The 17,351-nt window shown below is 50.6% G+C and overlaps 1 protein-coding gene across 1 annotated transcript in view; it reads right to left on the bottom strand.

Annotated features, from left to right (window-relative positions):
• LOC144718606 (protein phosphatase EYA1-like) overlaps positions 1-16,372 on the bottom strand; it is a 78,145-nt gene extending 61,773 nt beyond the window's left edge. The window contains exons 1-2 of the mRNA XM_078593990.1: positions 16,230-16,372; positions 3,818-3,945 (exon numbers count right to left, since the gene is read on the bottom strand). Of these exons, the coding sequence (XP_078450116.1) occupies positions 3,818-3,945; positions 16,230-16,237 (136 nt within the window). The 5' untranslated portion in view covers positions 16,238-16,372. The remainder of the gene's footprint in view (positions 1-3,817; positions 3,946-16,229) is intronic.
• Positions 16,373-17,351: the final 979 nt, after the last annotated feature.

Below are 17,351 nucleotides of genomic sequence, written 5' to 3'. Positions count from 1 at the left end.
TTGATGTTTGCAGAAAATAAATAAATAGAGTGAAATACACACACACCCACACAAAGCGAAGTAGTACATGTGGTGTATATGTATAAATAACACCTGCCTCAGTGACACCTCATGAAAGATGCGTGGCCTGGCTACTCCGTTTAAGGAAGGCCACCCACACGCGTGGCGTGCTGCTCCAAAGATAAAGCCGTACAACAGACGTGTGCTATTTTACAACGATAATCTGGATAAATCCTGTGGCTGTAGGATAGGGTTTTTACAACATTCGATTTTGTTTTGTCCATTATACAGTACCCGTGGTTGCAAAAATAAATTAAACAAATCATTCAGTACAATAAACACTGCTGTTATTTGCATTCAAACATCTGCAAAATTAACATTCACAACTGCCCACACAGTGTATGGGGCATAAGAACGGCATGACAACGAGTCACCCAAATACACGACCTTGATTACGACCAACACGACCTTGATTACGACCAACATGACCTCGAGTCGCTGGGCCCAGTGAAACCAGATCAACACGAACCAGCAGAGCGCAGAGGCCAGCGCTTACGTGCCCGGACCTCACGCCGCAGTGCGCCGGTCCTCGCGGCCGAACTGCCGCGTATCTCTAGACCGCGTTTCCGGGAGTCGTGCCGCATGTTGCTGTTCGGCACAATGTCCGACGTTTCGCTGGGAGCGTCTTCAGGAGCTGAATTTCTCGTCTGCGCGGCGCTCAGCGTCCCAAGAGGCTCCCAGCACGTGCAGCGGCACGTGGTGCACCCCCACAACACAGCACAGGGCCTTACACCTCGACCTGGCTATGAGGTCGCGGATTCAGCTGCAGAAGGTTAAACCTACAGGCAGAATTACTCTTATATCACGGAGCAAAACGTTCTTGATGCACAAATGTACCGCAAGGATGACATGCAGGTGAATGTTAGTTTAGTGTATAACGCACACAGTGCTGGTTGTAGAACACGTAGCGCCAATGTGTGCCAACATCTTTTGTCACGTATTTTGGAAAGCCGTGGATACCCACAATGTAGCAGCGGTGGATGCACTATCCGCTGCTTTGCTGCATTGGCGATTTTGAGGCTTAATTAAAAAGTAGTTTGAACGATTCTCTGCTGAAATTTGATGAGGGTGGCTTCCCGTAAAATGTGATTTATTAATGGGATCAGTGCGGCGTTCAGGCAAGCAGCCATTCCCAACTTTCCGTCTAATTAATAAGGCATTAACTAGCAGTCCCTGTGCTGTTTTCCCGGAATCTTTAAGGGGCATTATTTATTTAAAAATGGAGGCATATCAGGTGGCTGGTCCTGACCTATTGAGTTTCATCCCACAAGAAAATCTTTACGCATCTTGGTGGACGAAAGTGATCGATAGAAAGCTGAAATCCCTAAAATAATTACGGAGCGCGGATATCGCAACCAAACATCACAACAGCAGAGGCTTACGTAACACGGTTCCAAAAGACACTGCCGGCAGGAGAACAAGAACCAATGTTTGTTTCCAGGAACGAGGTTCAGCGCCCGTGGGGAATGCTAAGTGTCTGTGCGATATGGCGGTGTTGGTGGTGGTGATGCAGTGGTGATGTGGGGGTGGTGGAGGTGTGGTGGAGGCGATGTGGAGGTGATATGGTTGTGATGTGGTGGTGGTGTTGTGGAGGTGATATGGTGGTGATGTGGTTGTGATATGGTGGTGGTGTGGTGGAGGTGATATGGTGGTGGTGGAGGTGATGTGGAGGTGATGTGGTTGTGATGGGGTGGTGGAGGTGATGTGGTGGTGGTGTGGTGGAGGTGGTGGAGTTGGTGGTGACATGGAGGTGGTGGAGGCGGTGGTGGCAGCCAACCAAGCCAAAGTGAAGTGAGTGGCATGCCCGTGGAGATGCGGAGATGTGACTCTACGAAGAAGCCCACCAAGTAAACGATCTGTGCAGAGTGAATGTGGGAAACCACAAACCACAACCACAGGGGGGCAAATCTCTCGTACGACGCAATCACCCGGCAGTGCCATTCGTGCATTCACTGTGCATATGAGAGGCTGTGCGAGAGCACCGAAGGTTTACTATTCCATTCAGTCTCTCCACAAACACCAGACATACATTACCCGGGAGGTGTAAAAAAGACTGGTGGAAAAGGTTCTAAACGTACTCTGTTTTAAATCTTGACTTAAAGCTTTCATGACTGCAGGAATTCATATTCACGTAGATAGGCGACCGCTTTGGCGACCGCTTGTGTTGCGATCAAAACGTCGTCGTTTTTTGTTATTTTCTTTGAACCTATCTACGTGACTTTACCGAAAGACCCAAGAGTATGTACTCTGTTTTGTACGACATGCTCTTGGTACAATTTGCAAGCATCCATTTGTATCTATCAATACGTAACCAACGCACCTCAACATAACGAAGCGTATATTATGAATTCACCTTGCCCTGTTGGTTAGAGTTTGTACAGGAAGCTTTGTTGAAAATACTAAAACACATTCCTGCAAAGTGAAGCATGAACATGCGGGAGATATATGTAATCCTGAACTCATAAACGTAGGTAATGGTGAGTAATACTTGATGGTTCTCAAGTCACTATTGAGATGGGCCACAAAGACAAAGATCCCCTGTATAGCCTTAACAGACTGTTGGGGCAAGTGATGTTAGTGAGCACCTATTAAGGCCGGCACGGCACACGAGGGGGTGGGTGGCCAACACCACGCCCGGTCGCCTTTGTCTCGCTAGTGGTGATGTTTACACATCGTAGCAGGTACTCATTTGAGGCTAAGTCGACCTAGGGGAGGCCCAGGACCGGTTCAGATATATAATCGTCACTGGTGTTGGCCGTGAGCGGGAATCGAACCCGGGTCTCTAGGTTCGTAGCGCAGCGCGCTAACCACAACACCACCGCTCCCCACACACACAGACACTGGGCGAGAGAGGCACACGGAGCTCAATCAATGGGGTCTTTGCAGCAGTGAGATAATTCTTTATCACTGGTGTGCCGTAGTCACGCAGCACAGCTACAACATTGACACCTCCTGCGCCTGGATTCACCAGCGTCTTGAGCAGTACACAGTGTGACATAAGTTGTGCTTTTTAATGAACGATAATAAATTACCGTGAACATAAAAAAAGAATGGAATCATTCATTCCCAGAGAAATTTGAAGACTTGTCGGGCTCACAAGGAAATTAAACGAGATATTTTTCTCATCAAATTTTTAACCGACTCGTTTAAACTGTCTCTTATGTATTTGTCAGTTCCGTGCATTCCATGAGCTTCAGCTTCTTCGAAGGACAACACACGTCACGGTACAAACCCGAAAGCACGTCGGAGCGCTGAAGCGGCAGTCAACCTGCGTGCGTTGCTTCGCTGTCGACATACACGCTCCGCGGTTCGCTCTGTCAGCCACGGGCTGAGACCCTAACGAGCCTTCGCTCACTTTCCCTGCTCCTACTGTGAACAACGACAAAGATCCCCCGTGTAGACTTCAGCAGGCTGGTGGGGAAGGTGCTGCTGGCGAAATGCACCCATGAATGCCATCGTGGCGCATGAGAGAGTGGGGTGGCCAGCATCACGCCTCACCGCCTTTGTCTCAAAAGTGCCGATGTTCACACACCGCACCAGGTTCCCATTTAAGGCTGATTCATCTGAGGGAGGGCCCAGGACCGCTTGAGATCATCGTCACCGCTATTGGCCATGAGCCGGTATGAAACTCGATTCGCCAGGTTCACAGTGCAGGGCGGGAGCTAGCCGCTGCTCCCCTCGACGCACGCACACACGGCGCACTCGCACGTACACACGTACACACGGAGCGCACGCACGCGCACGCGCGCGCACTCACCGCCGTTGGTGTCGTGTGTGGAGGCGGCCAGGTAGACCCCCGCGCCGTCAAGCGAAGAGCGGTCGGGCGAGTCTCGCTGTCCCGTCACTGCACCTGTCGGGCTTCCCAACTCCTGCATCTCCATGCACCTGCGTCGTCGTCGTGGCGCGTGCGTGGGCGCGTGCGTGGGCGCGTGCGTGCGTGCGTTTGTTTGTGTACATTCAGGATGTGTGTGTGTGTACAAAATGGTTTGGTGTCCGTGTATGTGTGTAAGTATGGAGATTGTGTGTGCGCATGAACATAATGGGAATGATATGTGCGCGTGTGTTTACACATTAGTGTTCAGGATGTGCGAGTGTGTGTGTGCATGAATGTGTTGGCATGATATATATGTGTGTATGTACGTGTGCGTGGACATAATGGTATAGTGATTGTGCGCCCATTCGTGTGTTGGTATGGTGTTCATTTGTATGTGAGCGCAGTGACATGTTTATTTGGTACTCGTGTGTGCGTGAGTGTGTTGGTTTGTTGTTTGTGTGGTGCGTGCATGTACATGAACGTATTTGAATAGCGTATGTGTGTGCATGCGTGCGATGTGAAGACAGAGGAAAGAGGCAAGCGACACACACTTAACAAGCAGTGCTCACGGTGCTCTGGTGCTCACGATGCTCACGGCTCTCGTGGCGCTGCAAATTCGGCTGCTCGTTCAGCTTCACAAAGAGCCAAGTCGCTCCATGGTCTTTTCAAGTTGTGATTAGCACGCTGTTTAGAGTGGAGCCTTTGTGCGAACAAACCTATGAGACACTCACAATCAGACGATACCGCAGTAATCTTACACAATCAGTTCGATAACTCACCACTGTTATCATTCGTGCACACAGACTGTGGACCTGACGAAGCCCCGACGATGGCCGTGCAGCCTCTGCGTGCTGCGGCTCGGCAGTCAAAATCACGCTGGGAAAATATCTGGGGCGGGAACTCTCTGCTTCTGATTGTGCTCAGCAGCGGCATTTTTATTTAAAGGTAAAAGTTTTAGTTCAGCATAAAGTTAAAGCCACATCTTAAACTAATGTCACTCGTAACGTGCATCCATCAAAAAGATACCAATCAATTGCGTACCACGTATTCCCTGTAGCAGTATCACCAAGGGGTAAACAATGCGAGAGACATTACGGATATTCTCCCAAAAAGTCAGTGGGCTTGGGCAGCACAAATCGCTGGCAGCGACGATGCCCAATGGACGAGACTGTGAGTACGGCCACCGTGGAGATGGAGCGACGTGATCCGCTCTCGTGGCCAGGCGGCTTGTGGCAGCACAAAGCCGTGGGCTGCGGCGACAACTGTGGAGACGCTCTGATGCAGCAGGGGATAGATCACGGCCAATGACTGCTTTGGAACTTCACTCCATGTTATAGTACGCGCACATATAGATAGCAAAGTCTGCATTGTTCTCTTTTTGCTATCCTTCACTGCCGTCCTTAAGTCATACATCGTGAAGCCCTCCCACTAAAGCCTTGCCCAACATGGTGTCCACGGAAGAATTACCACGGTTCACCCAGATCGCTTCTCTGGAGACTTCAACGTGGCCACCTTGGGATTGTCCACTGCGACGAAACCAAAAACAGACGGCGCCCAAACAGGAGGACGAGTGGCCAGCCGAAGCAATCTCCAAACTGACGTGTCAACGTGTCACGAGAGGTGGATCAACTTAATTGAGACAGTGAGTAGAGGCAGTTGAGTTTCTAGGCAGGAGAGTTTGTGCAATATGTCAGGGCAAAATGTGGCAGTCGAAATTCACAAGAAAGACTTGTTTGCCTTAAACATGTTCTTGTTTTGATAAAAAAAAACAATAAAAATAACAGTGGTTTACTGATGCAGGGGATGGCTCTGGGATGACCACACATGACCAGGTTTTGTGGTAAATTTATACGGGCACCGCGCGTGTCAATAAGCCCGCGGTGTAGTTGTGGATTAAGAGCGGGGGCAGGCTAGCACGTGCGGGCGAGCGATACACAAGTCGAACGCTCACGAGCGAGCACATGCTTGCATTGTGCTTGCCAAGAGTACGTGCCACTTGCGAGCGAGCAGAACTACGCTCTTGTGCCGCGTGCGGGAGCGTGCGGGAGCGTGCGGGAGCGTGCGGGAGCGTGCGGGAGCGTGCGGGAGCGTGCGGGAGCGTGCGGGAGCATGCGGGAGCGCCTGCGCATTTGTACGTGCGCCGGTACGCCCCGCGCGCGAGGTTACGCACGCGTATGTACGTATGTAAGAGCGTAGTACGAGCGTACGAACGGGGGGGGGGGGGGGTTGGAATGACGGGTTAGCAAGGGTGAAGGGACGGGGGAGTCTCGTTGAACCGCTAACCCTCGCGGCACCGCCGTGACAGATGGGCAGCTAATGCGGTGGGGATTTGAGGGGCCCCGGCGCCTTGCCCGAGAGCTCCCAACAGCGACTCGCGGAGGAAATCATGGCAGGCGAGGGGGGCGAGGGGGGTACTGGGAGGCGCGCTGCGGTTAGACTCCAGACAGCCCAGCGCTCGGCGTTCGCTGCGCACCATCTTAAACATTTCCTCCTCGCCAGCCCTGCCATGCTCGGGGAGGGACGGCCCAACGTGCATCTCTTCAAGCTAAACTAAGTGGAAACAAGTCAAGGGCATGGCCATTAAACACAGTGGAAGATGACGTGTAACTTTTTTTTTGTTAAGTAGCCTCACTTCCACAACCACTTTAATAATTATAACAAGCTGTTTGTCTAACCGTGCGACAAGAATAAAAAAAAACATTGTAAAATGCCTTTAAAAAAATTTAACATATTATTGACGGTGGTTGTCTACAGGTGAACTCGCCCCTGCCATACGAAAGTGGAATTTCCCCCACTCGCTCGGGGCTGTGAACAGGAGAGGAGCACCGCCTCAATGCTGTAAAATCACTCTTTGTAAAATCACTCTTTTCTCTATTTCTGAACTTATCAAAAAGATTCCAACTCAGTCACGCACACATTCCAAGGTGTATGAGTAACTTGACACTGTGACAATGGAAGCTAGATATTCCCCGATCTGGAACATCACAAAATGCGGACACTTCTTTTGTAGCAAGGCATCATAGAGACGCCGTTAAATTTACGCCGATTGAACGGCAGAGGCGTCACATTTTATTGTTTTGTCCTCAACAGCCACACCACCACATCAGAGACCACATCGCAGGCCACATCACAGGCCGGGGAAAGCCACCTCCGAGGCCGGCTTCATAAACTCTCTCACGCTCCCCTGGGTGAGTCACCGCCGCGATCCGCGCTGGAGAGTTTGCACCAGATCCCAGCCAACCTTGGTGGCCGTGCGAAGTCGCACCCCTCCTCGCACTCGCAGAGGGCCCGGACACTCTCCGCTCTGTCGCTGCGTGCACAGCGACCTTCATCGAGCTCGCCTCATATCAACTCACACTCACCACGCTCCACGTCAACTCACACTCACCACGCTCCACACCAACTCACACTCACCACGCTCCACGTCAACTCACACTCACCACGCTCCACATCAACTCACACTCACCACGCTCCACACCAACTCACACTCGCCACGCTCCACACCAACTCACACTCACCACGTTCCACATCAACTCACACTCACCACGCTCCACATCAACTCACACTCACCACGCTCCACACCAACTCACACTCACCACGCCTCACATCAACTCACACTCACCACACTCCACACCAACTCACACTCACCACGCTCCACCCCAACTCACACTCACCATGCTCCACATCAACTCAGACTCACCACGCTCCACATCAACTCACACTCACCACGCTCCACACCAACTCACACTCGCCACGCTCCACACCAACTCACACTCACCACGCTCCACCCCAACTCACACTCACCACGCTCCACATCAACTCACACTCACCACGCTCCACACCAACTCACACTCACCACGCTCCACACCAACTCACACTCACCACGCTCCACACCAACTCACACTCACCACACCAACTCACACTCACCACGCTCCACATCAACTCACACTCACCACGCTCCACACCAACTCACACTCACCACGCTCCACACCAACTCACACTCACCACACCAACTCACACTCACCACGCTCCACACCAACTCACACTCACCACGCTCCACACCAACTCACACTCACCACGCTCCACACCAACTCACACTCACCACGCTCCACATCAACTCACACTCACCACGCTCCACATCAACTCACACTCACCACGCCTCACACCAACTCACACTCACCACGCTCCACACCAACTCACACTCACCACGCCTCACACCAACTCACACTCACCACGCCTCACACCAACTCACACTCACCACGCTCCACACCAACTCACACTCACCACGCTCCACACCAACTCACACTCACCACGCTCCACATCAACTCACACTCACCACGCATCACAACAACACAGACTCACCACGCTCCACACCAACTCACACTCACCACGCTCCACACCAACTCACACTCACCACGATTCGCTCGTTGGGAGAGCATCCAGACTGTTACAGGCGCCAGTGGCTGGACACGATGCACACTGTGGGTGCGATGTGTCCATGCCAAGATTGCCGACTCAATCCCCTTGCCCAAGACTATCCTCAGCAATAAATGCCTCCAATACAATCGGCCACGGCTATAGTTGCTTTACAAATCCACAGCCATTTGTCAATATCACTCCTGGATAAAGTCTCTTCATGCAATTTCAGTCATGGGGTTTGCGGACCATACATCACAGACTGGTCATTGCAGGTTGATGAAGGGTGGCGGGACCCTGCGCAGGATCAGATATTACTCACCACTCATGTTAGCCATGGCCCGGATTCGAACCCAGATCACTGGTTCCATCATGTAGCGTGCTAACCACTGCACCACGACTCCCCATTTAGATGCTCTGTAAATTAAGGCTATTTTAAGTTCACTGACGTCTTGATATAGTTTACCTGGATATTTCCTTGAGATGAAAATGTCATTTGCAAGGGTGTCCTGGGTATAACGCAAAGACTGTCATTGCTATTACCGTACATTTTGCAAGTGGGAAGAAAGCAGAGGGCCTGGAGGACACACAACAACCGCTTATTTAGAAGGGCCATTTACTGCCAAAACCCCCCCAAAGACACTGATCACAACTGTACATTCTCTAGGTCACCATGGATTATTGTTCTTAAATTAAATCACAATTTCAGAGAATGGAATTAGACATCTGGAACATATGGTTCTTCTGCCTAACTCATTTTGCATTCTGGGCTCCTGTAATATAATTAAGGAAAGGATGTTAAAAATACACCCCATCGTACCTTTACTAAGACTCGCTACCCAAAATTAAGCGAGCGAACTCGCATTGTCGCCTTCCTCGCAAGCTCTGATCACACAGCAAACACAGCGCAATCGGCTCTTATTCAACGTGGAAGGTGTTTTAATGTGAACGACAAATCAAAATGTTCCTGGCAGTTAATAAAACAATAAAACACGTCGGAAAAACCACAACCTTAAGACACGCTTCAGCCCTCTCCGCACACACACACACACGCCCCCACAGATTAACACGTGCAAACACAAGCACGTCTCACGACAAGCCTTGCCATGCCGTCGTGATGTATTATTAGCCGGCGCTGATGACTTTACCAGACATGGGGCTACCTCGCCGGCCGCTTAAACTTAACCAAACTGTTCTCTAATTCCGTGAAGTTCCGGACGATCACATTACCAGTGTATGCGCCGTCACCTGAGGATCGCAGACATGGACGTGACAAAGTCTTTTCCCCCCAGACGCAACAAATCATCGCCCGAAACAAAGTCCGCACAAGTGACACACAACCGTGGTTGCAGCCTTCGGCAAGACACTCTCATCAGCAACCGCAGAACCCCACGGCAGATGCCCCCCCCCCCCCCCCGACGTGGACACGAGAGCATTCGGACCCTTGGCGACGTAACGGGGACTTACCACTAAACATGTTCGCAGCCGACGGCGAACTCGCGGACGAGGAAATAAAAAAAGCGCAGCTCCAATCGAGAACGGCACGGGCGCTGAAGCTTCTGCACGAAACGACAGCTGCACATCTCGGCGCTGGTGCGGCGCGCGTGTGGGGGTGGCGTGGTGGAGGGAGGGGGGAGGTGGCGGGGGAGAGAGGGAGGGATGGAGGTGGGGGGGGCTCACAGAGCCCCTCAAGTCACACGGCTCGCCACTGTAGGGGCATCGGGGTCAGTGCTGTGACACACACACAGACACAAACACAGACACACACACAGACACCCACACACACACAGACACACACACACACACAGACACACACAGACACACACACAGACACACACACACAGACACCCACACACCCACAGACACACACAGACACACATACACACAGACAAACACACACACACACACAGACACACACAGACACACACACACACAGACACACACACACACACAGACACACACACACAGAGACACACACACACAGACACACACACAGACACACAGGCACACTCTGCCTTCCTGCCGACAAGCGCGACACAACGAATACCTGCCTCACCCTCCACCCCCACAACGCTACGGCTCACAGGAACTGCACACAATTTAACACACATGCACACAATCACGCGTTCACACGCGCGCGCACACGCGCGCGCGTGTTCTCCTGACCCACGCGGTCCCACTGGTTTTGTTAGCGCTTGTCGTGGAGAAGCGCCGCCGACTCGGGTAACGGTCGTGCTCCGACTCACCTCGCCCCTCTGCGCACATCGCTCGCTCTGGGGGGGGGGGGGGCTCTACGAATGACGTCGTTTGCCTCGAGCTTCTTTCCATCTCCCCACGGCGCACCATCCCAAGCCAGCCTCCATCTCCCAGCTGTGCACATATCCCTCTGCTTTCAACATTATCCAGCTACCGCCATCCACCACCACCACCACCGCGCCATGCCTCTGAGCACCCCCCCCCCCCCCCCGTGTGCCCTGTGCCGTGACGAGCGGGGTAAGGCTGGCAAGAAAACCGCAATAAGATCCAGCGCAAAACGCGTGCCCCAACGTGACAGGGTCTCGCTTAATGAGCGCCAAGAAGAAGCTGGTACACATATTTTAAGCGCTGCGGTGCGTGCCAGAGTCGCCAGCAGAGAATGTGCGGTTATCGAGGTTGCGATGCTCAACGTAAGGAACGTTGTTATTATTATTGTTATTGTTCCGATTGTTTGCCCAGGAATGCCTCACCGAGTCCCATGAGTCTTGTTCAGGAGGGTCTACAACTATTTGTAGTGAGCGATGACTCAGAAATTTACCGGTTAATATTTTTCAAAAATTGCAAATTCGGACCGCAACACCGGCACACAATGGTCTACTCTTGCCAACGATGTCACGGGATCTTTTTACGTCCACCGCGTTGCAGACGGCGCGTAGTATTTTTAGGGTTTATATACACAGACCGCAGTAATAACCAGGGCGGCTTCTTGGATTCGAACCGCGAACCTCTGCAACGAGCGACGGTGGCGCCCCCGGCGTGCCACCGCGTCCACGGCCCGCACGCTCGCGGCTGCCGTGCAGATTTATCGCGGCTGCTTCAGCGGCAGAGAGGAGAGGTTCGAACAGAGCCGCCTTCTACGGCTGCACTGAACCGTAAAACTCGCAGTTCAAAATTTGGGTTAATCACTTCATTCCAAGCCTCATCAGGTCTCTTTAAACGTGTGCGAAGTACTGGAATGACATCCTTTTTTTCCCACAACATGAATCAAATTTAATTTGCAAGCATTATCCTTTCAGTAACTGCTCCTGCTGCTGCATGTTTGAACAGATCAAAAACGCACCGTATAATTTAAATTATTTATATCACGCTTATCATGAAGGAACGAGGTTGTTACTGCAAGACTTACGACGGAATATTTCTCAGCATCACTCGAGCTAATCTGAACATTGACATATTTTTTTCAAGTGGTTTGCGTGAATTTAACATGAACTCATTTGCAGTTAACTCCGTACAAAACTGTTCTGTTTCTACCGTGTCTGAAACAGATGACTAAGACATGTACACACACACACAAAATATTGTACACTATCTGGTTTTCTATTTGGTCAAAAGACAATGGTGTCTTTGCCCATTGTGTAATCATGACTATAATAAGAAAGCAGGAAAGAGAGGGCTGATGCATTCTACAAACACGCTCACCGCGGTGGGGTGGTAATTGTTAATCCGCACCACACTAAGAGCACTGTGCACACGGCCCCTCTCTTCCACATCGTTACGTGACATTCACGCTCAATATCGTGTAAGATAAATGACGAATTGTCATACTGTAAGAGGAAATATGCATTTGTAAACACGTACTCACAGAGTGGACTACGTTAAGTAAGCAATGTTAATACTGATAAAAGACAAGTAATCGGAGAAACTTTCCAAGTGCTTCCTCGGTGGACTGAATAATACAAACTGTAGGTAACTGCTCACCGTCACTTAAAAGGAGTGTCTGCCTAATAAAATGGGAAATTATACGGCATTCATCTCCGTTGGTGGCATTAATATGATGGTGGAAATTCCACATTCTCAGGGTGGGGCCCAGGTCTATTTATAGGACGGCCACCCTTGACTTCTCACAAAGTGGTACAAAAATAATCGACCCCTAGAGAAACGATCGACGAGGTTGACTACCCCTCACATCCAACGCAGGGTGTTGAACTTGCAACTTCCCAAGTGTGAGCCAGGTGCTCTCTCTCCCCAGGTGAGTGGCGGGCACCGACCCATCTTGTAATCATCCACCACATCATCACCACCACCACCACCATAGTGCCTGCATTGTAGCAATGCCCTCCCTCGCCTGTACACGCACAGCCCTTGTGTCAAAGTACCGCTGGGTGAGGGTCTCCCCATTGCGTGCGGGTCCTGTTGGTTATTTGGGCATACTTCAACACACTGTACAGTGGTTAAGACTCAACTTCATCAGAGGGACGTCTCTTCACGTCGTGTTAGTTATCTTGCATTAACAATACACTCCGGTTCTGAGGAACAGTTATGCCTCTGAGTCACTTTGGGAAATTATCTGTATTTTCAGATATATTTGGGTGACTCCCAAAACCTGAGCTATACCTAAATCCTCAGTGCAAGTGAAGTGTAACTCATTGATGTGCTCATTTACTTCATTACTTCGTGGTCTAACTCACGGAAATGGGTACGGATAAAAAGAAAACATATGATGATTAATTATAAGTCTTCCCTTTATGTGGGCTGTAGGGCCGTGGATTAAAAGGCCAGGTGAAGTGAAATCCTGTGTCGAAGTCACCCGCGTATGACTGCTGAAATGCACATCATATACCTGTCTCCACACACACACACACATCATATACCTGTCTCCACACACACACACACATCATATACCTGTCTCCACACACACACACATCATATACCTGTCTCCACACACACACACATCATATACCTGTCTCCACACACACACACATCATATACCTGTCTCCACACACACACACACACATCATATACCTGTCTCCACACACACACACATCATATACCTGTCTCCACACACACACACACATCATATACCTGTCTCCACACACACACACATCATATACCTGTCTCCACACACACACAGGGCAGCCACATACACTCATCGCTCTGTTTCAATTGCCACGATACCTTCAAAACATTCACTGAATTTCCTCACATGGCATGACTTGGCCCAATATGACCATGATGATGCTTTACCGTATAAACAAGGGTGGACTTGCCTTTTAAAAAATAAATCTAAAAAAATTCTGCCCACTGCTCCTGTGCGGATGTATTCCTCACCACCGATCGTAGCCAATCGGTGATGAGTTTCCAAAAACTTTGGACTGATGACGCTCATCAGAATAAACAATCACCCCGACTGCAATTTTACACGACTGTACTTTCGGAAGTGCTTGGTAAAGCAAGCCATGCATTGTACCACCATGCCACTGGGCGGTAAGTCTCCGGGGTTTAATCGTTATTTTAAAAATTAAGAAACCAATTATATAAAGGCGCGATTAAAATCAGTCCATTGTGCGGGTTATGCGAGATTATAAAGTCACCCAACTCTGTAAACCTCACATCAGCAATTGCGTTGTGCTCTCAGGACATAACTTTGTCATGAACTCACGCACCTACTGCCATAGAAACACTTCCTGTAACATTACTCACGGTGCATGTGGGAAAGCAACAAGCAATTGGAAAAAGTTTTAAAACCAGCTTTGCAAGTTGCTATTAATAAATGCGACTGCACTTCGCCACGATCTTGCAAAAGAGGGGAAGCCGATACGAGGGGAGGGTGAGTGGTCACTGCGGTAGATGGATGTGTTAATGACGATGCTAAACCGTGGTCTCAGGAGCATAACGTGCATCTGCCGAGAGATGGTTTTGAAGAAGAGGGCGAATGCGATCTCCACAACAACACTCACATTCACAATTCTGTATCTATGCTGCCCAGCCGCGAGTAGCGTATCTGGGGTACACGTCATCTAACCAGAATTCCAAACGGAGTGATTTAGCTATTTTAATATTACATTCATAGCAATAGTATAGCCTGTGATAAAAGCACTATATGAAACCTATGAAAATTACATTTTGAAGTACACATCTGAGTATACAATTTTGTTGTATTTCCAAAATATTGTGTATATGAACAGCATTGTGTTCACGTCAAGTTGACACAATGCTGTTCATAACGTCAAGTTAACACAGAACAGTTTACAAGTTTACAGGTATGTGTAGTACATAGTCATGCAACAGGTAATATACGTCTGGTATTTCACATCCATTTGTTTCATACTCTTATCTGATGGAGAGTATACACGGAGGTGGTAGAATAATGCATTTCACTCAGTGGTAACTCATTAAGTCATCCAAAACTCTGCAATGCCAAGGCCTACATAAAAACCTTTCTAAGGATGGGAAAACTGCACTGAGATTGTATTGACAAAGTGAGTTAACCCAAGGAAATCGCTCTGGCCAAAGTTATTCTCAATCCAAAGGGAAAATGTGTATTTATGAATATTGGACAGCAGAAATAGCATAAACAAAGACGTGTATTAACCACCTAATCTTTGCTGATGGCAGTCATTATATAGAGCAATTTATTGCACGGCATGATTGCAGAACTTGATGAAGAAAATTGCAACGTTTGCCACAAGTAAATGACACGAAAATAAAACGGATCGGAGTTGGGCAATTGTAGGATCAAGATGATTGTGAGCGTTGGGCATTCTGTGTGCTCGCTAGAGACAGTACTGCGCTGTGATGTGCTGAGCATGGTCTGTATTTACATCTTTGCTCAACAACGCAATCGCCACACTTACATCTTTGTGTTGAGAGTATGTTCGAAAAAAAACACAAGTACAGTGATACATGGAGTAACTGAGAAAATAAATCAATAAACAATTATAATGCACACACACTGCCCGTGCAAAACTAAATCACTCAAAACTTCACGACTCAAACAGCGAAATGTCTCATGACACATCACCATCCAAAACAATTCGAGGTGAAGTGTGTCAAATCACTTTAATTTACTAATTTTAGATTGCAGGGGTAGGCATACGACGTCTACTATGCAGTATTGGTACTTAGCAGTATGAGTCAACACTGCATCTGTACGTCATTGTTCCAAACATACCGTGACAGTGATACATTGGGAGGAGCGGTGGCGCAGTGGTTAACGCATTACACGATTCACCCGTTAATCTGAGTTCGGTTCCAGGCCACGGCTAACATCAGCAGCGGGTGACATCTGAACCAGTTTTGGGCACCCCATTCACCAACCCGCATTGACCAGCATGGTGAAGTATGGCTAAAAAGGCTTGCACATCTAGGGAACACGCGTTGATCGCGCTGACAACACCGCGCGCGCACGGATCAGCAGCAGCACAGCCCCCACCCCAGCCAGCCACTCGCTGCTCGCACGCGCAGAAGTGCGGCGCTCACGTCCGTTATATCAGCGCTGAGCGCAGCGGTGTCAATTCCACATTCCTATGGGCGGGGGCTCACTCTCCCAATCTGACCCGCTGCTGCTACCGCTGAGGATGAAGACGGACCCTACCACAATACCAAACCAACACGCGCGCGATTCTCAACTAATGCGTGAGTCTCTTCTGTGCAGTATCCTGCACAACATCTCATTCAATCGCTCCGTCGCTGCGACGGACATCCTCTCGTGCGCGTTCTCTCCTGTTGCTCGTCTCGACCACCGACCATCATCAACCGCGTCTAGCCATGGAGCGATGATGACCCTGTCCAAGCCGCAACGTAGCTTTCTTAACTCGCCATTGCCAACGCGACGTCTCAAACAATCTAGCGGCGGCTGCGTGTGGCAGAGGCGAGCCTCGAATGATGAAGCGAGGGGGCTCGAGTGTCAACCGCACGCGGTTCCCACGTGGAGCGCCGCACGCGGAGCGGTACAGTTACTTACTTTACCATGATCAGCTGTGACCGCGCGCGCGCCTCCGCCGCCGTGAGTCCCACCGCGCCGCACGTGGAGCAGCAGCAGCAGCGGCAGCGACAGCGGTAGAGGCAGCAGCAGCAGCGGTAGCCGCAGCAGCAGTAACGGCAGCGGTAGAGCAGCAGCAGCAGCAGCAGCGGCTCGCGCTCTGAGCGAGTGGCGAGCGCCACGCGACCCCCAGCAGAGCGCGCGCGCGGCACGCGGGGGAGGGGGGGGGCGGAGTGGGGGGGGAACTCGGGGAGAAGGGGGCGTGACTCACCTCAGGCCTCGTCTCCCATTGGTCGCATCTGAGCCGAGGGGGCGGGGTGGATGGGGTGGGGGCGGGGGCAGTGCGGGCGGGCGGGCCGAGCAGGCGAGGAGGAGGCGTGGCCTTGAAGCTGTCAATCAACACAAGCACCGCCAGCAGCGCGCAGGTGAATGGCTCGTCATCACCACCACGAGGCGATGATCTGCCCACTGCTTGATGAAGGCCTTATAACAAGCGGTCGCTATTTATGACAGTCCTGCAGCATAACGATCTTGCATTTACACACGGGCTCTGATATCATGCCGAGACCTCCGTGGAGGGCGTTCTCGAGGACGCTTTCCCGCCTTTGGCTGCCACTCCGCAGCGAGTCTCGACCTCCGGCCATCATAGTGAGGACGTCTCCTCCAGCCCACTAGCCGGACAGTTTAGAGTCCATCCATAATAAAGGTGTTGGGGTTACGCAATCTAACCCAAACACCCTTATTATGATGATATTGGTCGTGAAAGCCTTCGTGTTAGTTCGAGATACTTTGTCTCTAAGATAGGAATGTTGTTCGGTTCGTGGTGGCTCTTCACAACTCTTGATAGCTGTCCCCCCCGGCAGTGTCCACTCTCTTATCCACACGCGTGTGAGAGGGGGGGGGGGCTGGTGCACTCTGTAAGCTGTCTGAAGTCGCTCTTCCGTAGGCACCTGGAGGGGCAGTCGGTGAGAGAACGCGGTTCCTCCACTCCAGGCTTTTATGGTCCCCTCGCCACAATCGGGCGTCTTCTTTTATCGGTATCCGCTAAACCGGTAAGGGGACGTCCATAAATGACGTCACGCGATTTTGGACGATTTTTGACCC

Source organism: Lampetra planeri, chromosome 5 (genome assembly GCF_965212315.1).
Source record: "Lampetra planeri chromosome 5, kcLamPlan1.2.h2, whole genome shotgun sequence".
Taxonomy (NCBI): domain Eukaryota; kingdom Metazoa; phylum Chordata; class Hyperoartia; order Petromyzontiformes; family Petromyzontidae; genus Lampetra; species Lampetra planeri.
This window is presented reverse-complemented; position numbering and strand designations above follow the sequence as displayed.